Source organism: Takifugu flavidus, chromosome 1, assembly GCF_003711565.1.
Source record: "Takifugu flavidus isolate HTHZ2018 chromosome 1, ASM371156v2, whole genome shotgun sequence".
Classification (NCBI taxonomy): domain Eukaryota; kingdom Metazoa; phylum Chordata; class Actinopteri; order Tetraodontiformes; family Tetraodontidae; genus Takifugu; species Takifugu flavidus.
The window spans coordinates 21,684,926-21,700,659 of NC_079520.1; the positions used below are offsets into that span (position 1 = coordinate 21,684,926).

General features: G+C 38.9%; 2 protein-coding genes across 4 annotated transcripts in view; one reads left to right on the top strand and one right to left on the bottom strand.

Moving 5' to 3' along the window:
* The window catches only part of reep3b (receptor accessory protein 3b), a 269,693-nt gene that overhangs the window by 94,743 nt on the left and 159,216 nt on the right, over positions 1-15,734 (bottom strand). The window lies entirely within an intron of this gene.
* Positions 1,775-13,820, top strand: LOC130539006 (Na(+)/H(+) exchange regulatory cofactor NHE-RF1-like). Of its 3 annotated transcripts, none has more exons than XM_057057085.1 (6): positions 1,775-2,343; positions 6,138-6,308; positions 7,275-7,428; positions 7,538-7,564; positions 9,013-9,107; positions 12,556-13,820. In XM_057057085.1, exons 1-6 carry the CDS (start codon positions 1,879-1,881, stop codon positions 12,703-12,705), a joined length of 1,062 nt encoding a protein of 353 aa, XP_056913065.1. In that variant the 5' UTR covers positions 1,775-1,878; the 3' UTR covers positions 12,706-13,820. The 3 variants fall into 3 exon arrangements, with proteins under 3 accessions (XP_056913065.1, XP_056913053.1, XP_056913059.1); XM_057057073.1 differs by having other exon boundaries at positions 1,776-2,343; positions 7,538-7,569; positions 9,015-9,107; XM_057057079.1 differs by having other exon boundaries at positions 1,777-2,343; positions 6,141-6,308; positions 7,538-7,569; positions 9,015-9,107.

A 15,734-nucleotide genomic window follows, 5' to 3' on the forward strand; every position in this document is an offset into this window, starting at 1 on the left:
CTCCTCATCAAGCAGATGATTATGCTGATTCTTGTGTAGTTTTTCTGCTTCTCCCCCCCCTCCCCTCTCTATTTATTTACAGGTATCGCCGCCTTCGGAGCTGCATGATGACCTTCGGCCCCGCTGAAGTGATTGTATATCGTCTTTTTGTGTGTGTTTCTGTGCTCTGTGCCTCTCCTCTCCCTCTCATCTCCTCTGCTCTCCTCTCCCTTCCTCTCCTCTTTCCCCTCCTCCTCCTCCTCCTTCTCCTCTCCTCTCCTCTACCTCTCCTTCACTCTACTTCTCTTCTCCTCTCCTCTACCCCTCTCCTCTACCCCTCTCCTCTCCTCTACCCCTCTCCTCTCCTCTCCTACCCTACCTATTCTATCCTCTACCTGTCCTCCCCCTTCTGCTTTCTCTTTACCCAGCCGGCCATCAGCAGGAGGGTCCCCCTACATGAGCCTGGTCCTGCTCAAGGTTTCTTCCTGTTAAAGGGGAGTTTTTCCTTGCCACTGTTGCTTGTCTGGGGTTAGGCCCTGGGATTCTGGAAAGCGCCTTGAAACAATTTTGATTGTATAAGACGCTATATAAATAAAGATTGATTTGATTTGATTTGATTTGTTTGGTAAACAATGCTCGCGGGTTCATGCTAATGCTAATGATAGCGGGCTACAGTAGCTAGTAGTACGGCAGATTTAACTGCTTGCTAAGCCTTATTCACGTTGTTTATGGTGTTTATGTGAAAACTATTATTGCCGTTTACTGTGTTCATGCTGTTACTTACCTGATATGTAACCTGGAAAGAGGGGAACAAAGAAAGTGTAACCAGTGCTGTTGCATATATTTAATTTGATTTAATTGTAACATTCTCTGTATTTATTGTGTTGCAGTTTTACAACAAGACAAACAAAGAAATGTAAGGTCTCAGAAGATTTCAGTAAACTCTCAACCTGGAATCAAGTCTATGATCGCTATCTGTCTACAATACACCTGACGTGTTATCCAGGACAGAATACATTTAATTATTTATCAAACGCTTATACAAAAATGTGACAGTCCACAATCAGAGGATGCCCATATGACTTTATTTATGAATGAAATTGCTTTGCAAATCATCTGGCTTGAACAGATTTGTAATGATTGCAAAATAAATAGGCCTACAGTTTGGATTAACAAGATGACAAATATCGTGATTTATTTGTCCAACTCTTTTTTTATTAGTTCATTATATGATTTGTTCACCAGCAGTTTGTATGAGGAGAACAACATTCTGCCTTTAAGTAATGAAATTTTAATCATTTCTAAAAACATAAATGATCATATCATTGATCATATCTTCTCTGCAATTAGAAATTAGTGTTATAACATAGTCTTCCCTCTCATATTATTATTATCATTATTATTATCATTATTATTATTATTATTATATTATTATTATTATTATTATTATTATTATTACCCATTAGCTGTGGTTTGTGTGAAGCTTGATTAATGGATTTAAAAAAAATATTACCCACATTAGATATTTGTTACTGTGGTCAATATTTATCAGTAGCGTTAATCTATATTCATATGTACCAATCTGTCCTCAGTGGTACCCTCCCATAGGCAATAATCGTATAGATTGCGGATTGGATCTTCAGATCGCTTTATCGTGGATAGTGTGGTTCGAGAGATTCAGTAGAATGGAGCGCTCGATTACCAGCTCTCCAGAATATCCAGTGTTAACTGCGCTTAACCAGAAGGTTGAAACTGGGCGGTTAGAGGGGAGGATCTACGAGAGTACATCAGCAGTGGAAAGTTCAGCGGAAGTGCAGAACTCTCTGCGCTGCAGGTGTTGTTTTCTCCGTGCGTAAATACACCCTCCTTGTAAAAGTTATTGTAGGTTCAAATACGGATATGTCAAATCTTCGACCAAGACTGTGTGTGCTGGAGAAGGTAGCCGATAGTTATGGGTTCCATCTACACACAGAGAAAGGCAAGAGCGGCCAGTTTATACGTCTCGTCGAGCCCGATACGCCCGCCTCCGCGTCTGGGCTGCTCGCTGGTGACCGCTTGATGTTCGTAAACGGAGAGAACGTGGAGGACGAGAACCACCAGCAAGTGGTAGCCAGGATACGATCCACCAGCGCAGTTTTAGAGCTAATCGTAGTGGATGCAGATACGGCAGAGTTGTTGAATAAACATAATCTGAAGTGCCAGAAAGAATTCGTAACGGAGGGCATTGTTCTGCCCAACAGGGACAACGTCTCGGAGCGCGGGGACGCAAAGAGCAACGGCGCTTCGAGGGAGTTGACCCCGCGAGAGGACGGAGACACCTCATCAGAAAATTCGAGAAACACGAGCGTCAGGTCCAGCACGGAGGTCAGCATACTAACGTTTATCTTATCAAATAATTATTTTTTTAGAGAGTGCAGATACATATTCTTAATGATTTACACTGCAATATAATGAATGTGAGCTTTTGGGAATGTTAACAGATCAACTTTTCCTTTAATGATGTAGACACAATATGTTCAACAAGTGACAGGGATTTTATAGACTATACACTTTAACTACACACTTGCTATTCTAACTTTTAAAAAGTGCAGAGGATATGCACACACAAATTATTTCATTGTTCAGAGAATACAGCATTCTTTTATTTGATTTATATTTGCTTGCAGTCTTCAGAGAGCAGAATGTAGCATCACTTCAAAATTGTCATGTTATTTTTAGTTTTATTGCAGAAGCCCTCATGATTGTGACACCTCAATTAATTATGTTCTGCACATATTCAATGTGATAGTAATATTATCTACCACAACCACATCTAAAAAAAAAGTCCTGTTTTTGTGTCAGGACAAAGACCAGCAATTGACATGTAGACAAAATAGCAACCACACAGTTTCTGAAATGTGTTCTTAAAGTTTAAATTAAGTTTAAATTAAGAATCAGTCAATTTACAGGACACATAGAAGATCTGATAATAAGGAGGTGCCAGTCCAAGTAAAACTTTAAAATCAAGTAATTAAAGTAAGGGACAGTAAGCTAGTAAAGTATGCTGTCAGAATAAAATTGGGGTCTCAGCAGCTGATCCAGGCATTATGATTAGATCAATAAAAACAAAATCAATAAATTCCAAATAATCTTTTCTTTTTGACAGTCAAGATGATAAATGTACTTCTAACAACAGAGCCCTTTACCCTCAGTGCCAGCACACTAGATAAGTCTAAATAAAAAGGATTGCATGGTTTACAGTATCAAAGGTCACAGTCAGGTCTACAGCAAAAACAACATAAAAACCTGTGTCAACATAGAAAAGCACTTTAAAAAGAACCTTGGACCTCTGGCTGGTTACCAAGTTAGATAAAAAAATTAGTGTCATAAGCTTAAACTACAGCTGTGTCATTTAGGATTCCTTGAAGTTTGTCCTTGTCCCATTTTCTCTCAGCCTTTCTACAGAAATTTCTGAGAATGAGTAGTGTCTAATTACCAGGGTTCAGAAGATACTTAAGTGCCTTTTTTGCATCAGTGACACTACAGAGTCCAGTGTCTCTGTGCAGCTACAAAGACGGTAGTAAATCCCACCACACTGAGACGAAGCAGTAGAAAAGAGGTGGCGGCATAAAATCTCCAGGCACAAGACTAAGAAAATGAAAATAGTCCACAGAGGATCATAAATACATGTAACATATTTCAGATGACAATGTGTTGTAAATCATAGGACGGCATATGTGCTTTTTCTCATATGTAAAACCTGTAACACTAAACAAATCTAGAGAATCAATAAGGCTTTAAAACGTTTCTCACCAGGGGTCTGAATATACAGTACAATGAATGTTAAAATCACCCTTCATTTTGTAAAGTCAGCCCTACTAAAACGTCAGTTAAGATGAGCAACTGAATGAATGTTTCAAAATATTAAAAGATTTTATGGTCAATTTTTATGTAGGATGTTAACTCAATGATCCGAGTAAGAGACTCAATGCAACTTATCCAGATTTAACATTAATCAGACTTTCTTTGCTGTAAATATGATGCATAAATGAGGATTTGGTCAGGGATCACTGGTGTGACTAAAATGTTTATTTCAATTCACAAGTGTGACTTTTTAAAATGTCCTCTGTTCAGAGCTGCTTGCTGCATTATCTTAAATGGTTGATCCACATATAACCTTGCCATAGTCTGAGTGTTGTAGGTAAATATATTTCCTGTCTGGAAGTGAAAAAAGCTTGTCATGTCAGAAAAAAAGGTGACATATTAATGTCGCTAATTCAGCTTCTAGGCAATAGTTCCAGAACCTTTAGCGCAGAACCTTTACTTGCATATCTGGTTTGACTTGTCAGTTCAGTGAAACCCATCAGTGAAACTGGTTCTTCTTCTACATTGTCATCTGATTTTCCCATGATTTGAGTAAGTTTTTATGTAAAAACAGTTACTGTATTTTCTGGACTATATGTCGCTCCGGAGTTTAAGTCGCACTAGCCAAAAAATGCATAATAAAAGAAGAAAATATAAGTCGCACTGGACTATAGGTCGCATTTTGGGGGGGAAATTTATTTGATAAAATCCGAGACCAAGAACATACATTTCATTTTGAAAGGCAATTGGCATGGATTAGCAATAGGGTTACGGTATGCTAACGTAACAAATTCAGCTACATGACCCACAACGAACTGAGTACGTGTCTGCTTTGTTAACGTAACATATTAACAGTTATTCAGATAACTATAGCATAAAGAACATCCGAGCAAGTTTACCATACAATCAAGTCTAACTCCATAGACGAAGCACCACTTCTTCTTCTGCGTCACTCAAGGAACTCGTTCCTCAGGTACACACGCCTAGAGCGCCCTCTTGTGGTTGTCAGTGTGAAAATAACAAACGTGAAATTCTGTAATAATGTATTTAAGTCGCTCCGGAGTACTAGTCGCACCCCCTGAGAAACTATGAAAAAAAGTGCGACTTATAGTCCGGAAAATACGGTAATTAAATTCTGTCAACAGTGCAAAGTTCGTGTCATTTCATCAGCTCTGTCCCCTCAATCCTGTGCTCTTGATCTGTAATTAGACTTCTTTGATAAAAGGTTCTTACTTCTTGTTTGCATGTTCAACATTGTGTGGCACCATGCTATTTTCTGATTTTACTTGATGTTAAATTCACTAAGAGTTAACAGATTATGCACATAAAGAAGTGGACCTGTGCTTGTTTTTTTGTTTGTTTTCTGTAAGAATTGTATTTTTAAGGGTATGCTCTCACACACATACACACAATAGGTTTCTCTCCAAGTATATGAAAAATTAGCTGCTGGCTTCACTGAAGAAACCACTTCCTGTACTTGAGGAGTACTGTAGCTCTCTGCCTTCTTCAGTTGCTAATCATCAGCCTTCAAATACATTTTGAACAATTTGTAACTTTGTTAACTAAATCAGATTGTATCGGATTGGTGTCAGCAGTATGTACATTACACTGTCATAGTGTATTGTAAAGTATATGGTACAGTATACCATAGGTTAGGATTATTGTATTTTTTTTAAAAAAATCAGTTTTTGTCCTAGCAGTAAGAATGTGATAGGGAAGGCCAATTCCACCACTATATAAAAAAAATTCTCAATGTACTCTACATCAGGGAACAGTAGGCAATAAATTAGTGTTACCTCCATGTGTGAATACTACATTGTTCTCCAATAGCCAACGTGAGAGCTGAACATATATTAAATAAGATAAATGATTTCTTTAATGTAATTTCCGATTATTTATTTCCTATCACACGATATTTGAAATAGTTTTCTAGCCTTTTAGATTTTGAAATACATCTATAAAACCGAATCCTCTAAACTGAAACCATCTGAACCATCTTGCACTCTGCATTTATAAAAATCAAATCTTACTGACCAGTCTGTGAAGTTAATTACTTTTTGATTACAAAATGCGGACGTTATTTATCCTGCAGCTGTGTGAAGACATGAAAATTGAAATTGTACCTAAGTCATTGTTAATACTGTACTTGCATTTGTTCTGCCCCTGACTGGTTGTAAATAGTATCTGAAGTGCAAAAACCCAAAGTGGTAACATTTTTCCAAATGAAAATAAGTCTGAATTTGAATTACTATACAGTAAATCTCCATCTTTGCCTGTACTCAATGATGATTGATTTGACTGATCTGTGTCTTCAGCAGGAAAGAGACAATCTGCGCCCTCGTCTTTGCCACATTAAGAAAGTAGATAATACCTATGGCTTCAATCTGCACAGCAAGAAGTCTGAGCAAGGCCAGTTCATCAGGACTGTTGATGAGGACTCTCCAGCACAGAAGGCTGGACTTAAACCACAGGACAAGATTATCCAGGTTAATACATCCCCTCACTGCTGCACAGTCAAGCCCTGTATAGTCTTCTGTTAGTTTTATATTCATCTCTTTGTTTTGTTTTTTTAATTTGTTTTCATTTCAGATTTTTCTCGGTAATACATAATGTGTAATATGCCTCATTTATTTTTACTTGCTTACTCAGTTGCAGCTGTTGCACAACTTTTTTATAAATTGCAGTTTACTAGCTAATATCTTAGATAGCAGGCGAATAAAACCTGAATCACCAAGATATTCTTTCCTCTAATCAGTGATAGGTATTCTGAGTGTATGCAATTGTGTTTACATGTGCAACAGTTGTAATCCAATTACATCAGTTGTCAGAAACTTAAATCCTACCATTAAGTCATCAGGTGGAGAACGTGTGTAGCTGCATAACTGTTACTGTGTAGATGTTTAGACTGAGCTCTACATCTGGATCTATACATGCATATCTTCAGAGTAGAGCTAAATAGATGGTATATTAATATTTACTTAACACTCACATCTCACACTAGACCAAAAAGTATAGATCTTGGGTTTATGTGTGTGAGTGATTGGTGCCCTGAAATAGACTGGCTATCCATCCAGGATGTATTCCTGCATTTCACCCTTTTGCTGATGAGAGAGGCTCTGCTACAGATATATTATCATATCTCCCTATACAACCAGAAGTTGCAAATAAGACATTGTGGAAGTCAAAAAAATGTCTTGAATTTAGTCCAGTTTGAATGTAACTTTCTGTACCAGCTGTCCAAAGTTAACTGTTAGTGTTGGAGTTGTTGACAAATTCATGACAGTAATTCTCCCACAAGGATTCTACTCTTGTCTTATCTTTTTGTATTCATCACGAGACTAAACTCAGTTATTTGCTGTACTATCTCCTGTTAAAAACTCCTTCTCTGACACAAAACACTGAAATATTTGAAGTTGTACCTGTGTCTGTGTGTGAATATATGCTCTCTTCAGGTGAATGGCATCTCAGTGGCTGGTATGCAGCACCCAGAGGTGGTGACAGCCATTAAAACAGGTGGAGACCAAACCAAACTGCTGGTGGTTGATTTGGAAACTGAAGAATATTTTAAGAGATGCAACATCGAGCCATCTGAAGAGCACCTGACTGGTACCACACACAATTTTACCCCAAATTATACACTTACGTGAAACTTAGAAGGAGTTGCATAATTTATTTCTCATTCAGATGTAGTAATATTGTCTTGTTTCCCCTTTAGGACCTCTGCCTGTGCCAGAGAGATCAGAGGAGGTACACACACACACACACACACACACACACACACACACACACACACACACACACACACACACACACACACACACACACACACACACACACTCTTCTGGACAGTGTTACGAATGAGGGTTGAATAGAACCCAAACGCAGGCCAGGACACAGCGGTAAAATGGTCAACAGGTTTTATTTATGGGGGGGGGGCAACACGAGGGCAGCCCTCCAGGACTGCCTAGCACCAGGGAACAGAAGCAGCCCTGCAGGGCCACAGGAAACTCGGGAACAGAAGCGGCCCTCCAGGGCCAGAGGAAACTCTTGAACAGAAGCGGCCCTCCAGGAAACAGGGAACTCGGGAACAGGAGCGGCCCTCCAGCACCGCAGAACACCAACACACGACAAGGGAAGCCAAAACTCACCAACACATGAAAAGTGAACCCAAACAAACACCCAGCACACGACAAGGAAGACAAACAGACACCCTGGCAGTGACAGGCAGGCACAACCTCCTTAAATAGGCAGCAAGATGTAAATTGCCTACAGGTGCACCTGCCTGCACTGCCTGCTGCTGCCAATTGTGCTCCACACCACCCCCTGCAGGACAAAGCCAGACACAACCCAGAACCCCAACACAGTGTTGTATAAAATGTTCTGTCTCTCCATTTGCTCGCTGACAGGACTACATTAAACACAGACACATATCAGAGCTGTCTGATTGTCTGCAGTGTGTATTTGGTGTTTCTCCCTGCAGATTTTTTCCATGTACATTGCCAGTTAGCTTGGCATCTTCTTTGCTTTTAAAATAAAATTGGGACCTTGTGTCTGACCCTTCACTATGCAACAGGAGCCCCATCTGTCTGTTTCACCTTTGTCACAGAGTTAAAGCTTGAGTTTGAAGGGGCTTTGACTCTGAGGATGTGTTTGGGGTGATTATGCTAATGAACCAACATTACCTGTTGGCTTCCTTCCATGATGCACCAATCATTCATTCAGCAGCGGCTACATAAGATAAAACCCTGCATTTGTTGTCTGACGATATGTTCTATCAGGTAATTGTAGAAATATTAATAACATTACATATTGATGCACTTCTAGACAAAATGAAGTTTGCATTATTTCATTGTTGGTATGGGAGTTTTATATAAATATACGTGATCTAATTTTGATATCATTATTATGTTTATACTGGGAGGGGAAACAGTCTTATGATGGACCGCCAGTGATATCCATATAGAAGATATATGATATGAGTCACAGGTTGCACCACAGTGTACTCCTGCCAGTATTACATTATTGCTGACACACACTCTTTAAAACAGGAGTGTGATTTCATGCAGCACATGCTGTTATGACATTATATTGCTGCCTGCTGGACAAAATGATAAAATCCTATTACTTTGTTTTGATTCTGATTATTGTCATACTTATACCGTTTTTTGTTGTTTGTCCATTGTGGGTAAAAGATCACAGCAGAGAGGATGGCTAAAGTATCTTTGAGCTCAGCAGTATCCAGTGCTTCTTCTGAGACAGCAGCTACCACCTCCACTCCGCCAGAGGTACAGATTTTACAGACTTGTTCACTATATTGAAAGAACAGGACAGTTCATGATTCAATAGGTGGCAGGTTAATGACTCAGGCCATAAATGCATATACATCTGTTCAGATGAGATGTTAAAATATGCTAAAAGATGGTGTTTTTGTTTTCATTACACTGGAGAACACAATTTTTGTTGAGTTTGGTCTGACAGCTGTTTTGAACAAATTTTTGGGTACGGAATTCAAAACTCTCAGACTGTAATTTGGAATCAGCATGCCAAAATTAGTTTTAATCAGAATAAAAAACTAACTCAACAGATTTTTTTTACATTGTTCCTAGTGATATACAAAAAAAGATTACCGTAAATTCTGGACTACAGAGCGCAACTGATTAAAAGCCGCATAATCTAATTTTAGAAAAAAAAATCAATTTTGTACTTATACAAGCAGCACCGGATTTTAAGCCGCAGGCATCCCACGTAGTAATATTAAAAATTAGATCGAAAACATTAAGTACCGGTATATGTTTTTATTACCATAAGAAATGAGTCACTGACGAGTGACAAACAGACAGGTAAGAAACAACAGACACTCTTTTCACTTGAATGTTTATACCAGGGGTGGGGAACCTTTTTCATATCGAGGGCCATTTCAATTTTTATAAAGTCCTCCAAGGGCCATACTATTATGAACACATACCTAGGGATGCAAAAAAAAAAAGTCTATAACCACTGTGTTACTAAGTCTCATGATTGCTGCATTTGAGTTTGAATTATTTATTTAGCACACATGCATATAAAATCACCAAAAAAATAGAATAAAATGTAAAGTAAAATATGTTTACATGATCATACATGTTCTCCGTCGTCTTCCCAGATGGCCAGATCAAAGTTCACATTCTTCATGCAAATAAGCTTATCAACACCACAATGCTGTCCCGTTTTACGATAGGTGTTTTACACCTCCAGCCTGAATTCCTCCTGAGATCACAATGGTCTAAATAACAGTCCTGTCAAAGGAATGTCTCTGATCTTTAATACACTTGCTAATGATTCTACCATGCCTAACTTCTAAAGTACTTCTACAAGAAGATAGGAACATATGGTAGAACACATAGTAACAAGATAAAGACAATTCTCTTCAGGGTTAGTAAAAATGACTGATTCACAATAGTTATGATAGTGCGCCACGAAAACAAACATAAATAAGCCGCACTATAGAATAAGCCGCAGTGTTTAAAGTGTAGAAAAAAGTAGCGGCTTATAGTCTGGAAATATACGATAATATGAAAAATTAGATCAAAAACATTCAGTACCGGTATATGTTTTTATTACCGTAAGAAACGAGTCACTGACGAGTGACAGACAGGTAAGAAACAACAGACACTCTTTTCACTTGTATGTTTATACAGAGACCTTAAATCCAAATTTTTATTACGTCAGGATTTTTTAACTTTTCTTTTAATTTAATCCGCATATATATTGTACCGGTAAATGCTTTTTTTCTAACGGTGTCTGTAATGCAGCTATCTTGAAATATACGTTTGTATCAGCTACACACAAATTACGTTGTTTATGTTTTTTTACTTAAACAATGAGCAATCTAAAACTCCCCCATGGCCCACCTCTAAAATCTCCTTTTTTTATCGCGGTGGCGATTGCTTTTGCCTTCCGTCTGATTTGTACAGCGGAAACACCGCGGTCGTCCACTCTCTGTGTGTTGACCCAGTCTTCCAGAAAGTTTTCAAGCTCGGGCCACCTGCTATGTTTACGTCTAAAAGCTTTTGTCGTCTTTTTGCTTTCGATCACTTCTTCAGGCTGGCGTCTCCACCTTCTCACCATTGATTACCGTAATTTATACCAAGATTACGTGCAGCAGCTCGATTTCCTTCTTGAACCGCCAGAGTGATCGCTTTTAACTCAAAAGCCGCATCATATGCTTTTCTTCTAGTATTTTCCATGTTGATGAGGGTTAGTAAAAATGACTGATTCACAATAGTTGTGATAGTGCGCTTGACTGATCATACAATTTCATTGGACCTCTGTCTGGACCTCTCATCAATTTTATTGGTATACTACGGCGCCACGAAGAAAAAACATGAATAAGCCGCACCATAGAATAAGCCGCAGTGTTTAAAGCAGGGGTCATCAACCTTTTTGAAACCAAGAGCTACGTCATGGGTACTGAGTCGTGTGAAGGGCTACCGCTTGACACACTCCTCTAAAATAACAAATTGTGTGTGTGTGTGTGTGTGTGTATCAATAACTTAGAGTGGGAAAAGATCAATATTCAACACTTTATTATTATTAATCTCAGCAATTGTTCAGATGATCACTTCTACATTTGATCAGAAAAAAAATGTCGAGTTTTCACCAGACCCTTTCAACCATAAGAAACTAAACCATTTTAACAATTCATAAACTATGTTGAACCATGTTTTAAAAAGTTATGCAACATTTTAAAAAAAAAAACTTTCATATTGAATACATCTTAACTGAACAAATCTACTGCAATTCTGCTCAAAATCTGTTACATTTTATAAACACACTTTTTAGCTCCTGGGCCTTCTCTGACTGTAGAATGCTTCCTGGTGGGTAGTTAGCATTGTAGCTTTCATGACGCGTAATGAAGCGTCGCTCCACATTGTGCTGCTTTGCCGTCATCACAGTCGCCCCACAAATGCATCATACACACCTTCCTTTCACAGTAGTAAATAATTACTCTTCCTCCCATTCACTTTGAAAATGATAAATTTACTGTCTTCTTTTTGCCATGTTTTTGGGGTAGAAAATTGCAGTCCACTCACCATCTTCACTGCCCGCTAGTTTATTCTCCACAAGCGCAAAGGTTATTTCATGCGCACAATACTGACCTTTGAACTAGGTCAGAGTTCACCTTCACTTTATTTATATTTTTATTTATTTTTAAGACATTGTCATTTTAAAATCTATGTAAATGCAGGTGTGATTTAAAAAATAATAATTCTTAGACGCACCTCACTTGCGAGTTTTGCTATTTTTAGAACAGGCTTGCGGGCGACTCATGTGGTCATTGCGGGCAACTTGGTGCCCACGGGCACTGTGTTGGTGACCCCTGGTTTAAAGTGTAGGAAAAAAGTAGCGGCTTATAGTCCGGAATTTACAGTAATCTGAAAATAAAAATTACTTCTGAGGTGAGAAACATTATTATAATCCACAGTTTGTCTTGCTCTTGTTTTGCTTTGTACATCATAACATTCATCATGATGCTCCACACTTTCTGCTGCAAAAAAAAAAAAAACAGGTCTGCTCGCAATGTGAATCAAATGCCAAATTTAATCAACCCACATATGCTAGTTTGCACACTAGCATATGTGTTTTATTGTGAAAGGAGTCAGTAATTACAGTGCTCAGTTGTTTGATCTTTAAGAATATTCCTCCACAACACTCTTTGGAAAATGGTATGTGTGTCTTTGCATGTGTTTTAAGGAAGTCCAAAAGTCAGATGGAGAAGCTGAGGGCCTAGGAATTGGCATGTCCGTGGCTCAGGCTAAAGAACGAGCTCAACAGAAACGAGCAGTGAAGAAAGCCCCTCCGATGGACTGGAGAAAGAGAAATGAATTGTTCAGTAGCTTGTAATCACCTTAATCTACATGCCTGCTGTCCCACCTCTGATTTGCAGAATTTTTCCTACATCTGTGTCTGAAATGTCTTCATTAAGAAACTTTTAAAATCCTGGTGAACAGTATTATATGATTTTACTCATTTTACTTTATGCTTTTAACGCCTTGATGCTGAAATTATGGCAAATGGCAGTAACTATTGATATAATAATCCAGAAATATTTGAAAACTGAGATATATTGATATAGTTTTACACTGAAAATGTATTAGAAATGGGGAAAATGAGCTTTTGACATGTTTTGAGTTTGTAGATTAAATTAATGTTATATTCTGATGTGTGTGATTAACTTCAGGCCACAACAAAGAATGTGAAAGTGAAAGAATAATAATATCATCAGATAAATGATACCATTCAGATATCTATCCGAATGAAGGGTGTTAGGGTACCACTCTATGATCATCTGTCACTAATTCATCCCCTATTCTGTTTTATTAATGATTGATCTATTAGTTCAGGAAATTCCAATTTTTAAACATGTCTCTTTACTGATTTGTATAAACAAATAAATGACTGAAAACATTTCATGGTGCAGGTAGGAATACTGAGATTCTGCTTCTCAACAATAATTGAACAATTTGAAACTACATGTACATGAAGATTGAGCTGGACCAATTTGAAGAGCAAGGCTTTATTATGCAGTGTTAGAGATAAGATTACACCTTCTCTCAAAAATTATTGATTACTCTCCAGGTCATAAAGCGGTCAGAGGAGGGAGGGAAGGGGGGCGCATGTCACAGCTGCGGGCAATCATGCCCATGAGCCGCTTCGCCCTGCACACCTGTTGTACATCAGGACTCTAATGAGCGCTCATCTTAAACCCCGGAGACACACCTGCTCTCTGCCAGATCGTTATTCGTTCCCGATGACTTTCCAGCGTATTCCTGTTTGCCTGTCTGCCCGGTTCCGACCTTGCCTGTTCCTGACCATTCTGTTTAGCCTGCTCCCCTGTAAACTCTGTCTGCCTTCTGCCCGATCTCGACCTTGCCTGTCCCCGACTATTCTGTTCTGCTCGCTCCCCGGAGAATCCTGTCTGTTGTCTGTGTCCGACAATAAAGCGGTGTTCAGCCAAACTCGTGTGTCGCATTTGGGTTCTTATCTGGTCCCTGACAGGCGCACACATATGCACACACATACACGTACTCACACACATATCATCCATTTTAGTTTTTATTTCAGAACAGACTGATAGCAACCTTTCCTCCCTCTGTCCAGTGTTTAAACTGTTGCGGTGCATCTGTTCCCCACACTGAGTCAGGTGGTTTTAAATCTAGATTTAAATCTCTCCTGCGACTGTGGAATGGTTCTAGCATTAGCAGCATAAATTATGACTGTGTGATCATTGAGGTGGACTGGAACGCACACTCCTGACCAGTTTGCTGGTAGGTGAGCATACGTGTCGTGTCCACAAAGCCACCAACCGTTGTTGATCGTTGTGCAATTCTGTCCTGGTGCGCCTTGTGAATAAGTGCAAGTGCAATTATAGCTACTTGGGCACAATTGTGTAGTCTTGTTTAACATATAGGAATCACAATGACGATCTTGGACACATTCTTCAATACAGACTGTATAATTGTAGTTGGTTCGCCTTAGACAGGATGGTCGGTAAATCAGCGTCACACTTTGTTTCCAATCTGGAGCTTTTGTTACCTTGCAGGGTGTATAGATGATCCTGCAAGTGTCAGCATGTAGCGATCCTAGTTGTGTCTGACCTTCTTGCGCATAACAGTATGTGTGATTACCCATAATCTGCACGGGGATTTTGTATTTTTCAATCTTTCCCACCATTTCTCTCAGGGGTTCTTGAGTGCAATTTTTACACATGTACAGTGTTCCATTGATTAATCGAATCCCATGCACTCCCCTTTTGCCACCATACATACATACATACATACATACATACATACATACATACATACATACATACATACATACGTGTGTGTATATACACTGCTCAAAAATATTAGAGGAATACGTTTTAATCAGAGTATAGCAACCATCAGTCAAACTTCTGGGATATTGATCTGGTCAGTTAAGTGGCAGAGGGGGTTGTTAATCGGTTTCTGCTTTGTTGTTAATGACTTTAATATGCATATAGACGTTATAAATGACAGCTTTAGAAATGGCTTCATTTCATTACTTGAGTTAGTTGGTTTCCTCCAGCAGATAAACCAACCAACTCATAGCTTCAACCACACCCTAGATCAGGCATGGGCAAACTAAGGCCCGGGGGCCACACGCGGCCCGTTAAACGTTTTAATCCGGCCCGCCAAACTTGAAAAATTAAATGAATAAACCTTGTTAATGTTAAATTTTCACTGCAATTCTGGTGTTTTCCCACTAGAAAAAAGACAGTCAGGAGGAGAGTGATGGTGATATCCCGAAGGATAACAGAACTTTCAGTACTTTAAAATAGAAATGGTTATTAATTTTTTTTAAAAAGGCACATTTTATTCATTTGATTTTAAGTGTTTTAAGACTCATTCCAAAGTCAGATATTTTGTTGTAATGCTTCTCTTCATTTTCATTTGAAATTAAAGCACATGTTTTCTCCATATCCCAAGATGTGTATTTTTTCTCCAATGAGGTGAGGTTACCAAAGCACTCCATCCATCCATCTGCTCCTGGTCCGGCCCCTCTGTCAAATGTTAGAACCCATTGTGGCCCACGAATCAAAATGTTTGCCCACCCCTGCCCTAGATCTAGTTCTGACTTATGGTGTTGAGGTAGAACATGTGTCAGTGTTCCCTCAGAACCCCCACCTGTCAGTCCATTCCCATTCCTTGATCACTTTTACATTTATGATTAAGGATTTTTCTATGCTCAGTACACAGTCTTACTATAGCAGATGTCTTTCAGATAATGCTGTAGCTAAGTTGAAGGAAGTGATCCCTGTGCTGATCCCAGGACCACTGTGTGCTTCTCCAGGGATCAATCAATATAATCTTAGCCCAGCAGAGGTTGAGTGCTGAAGGTGCAGCAACCTC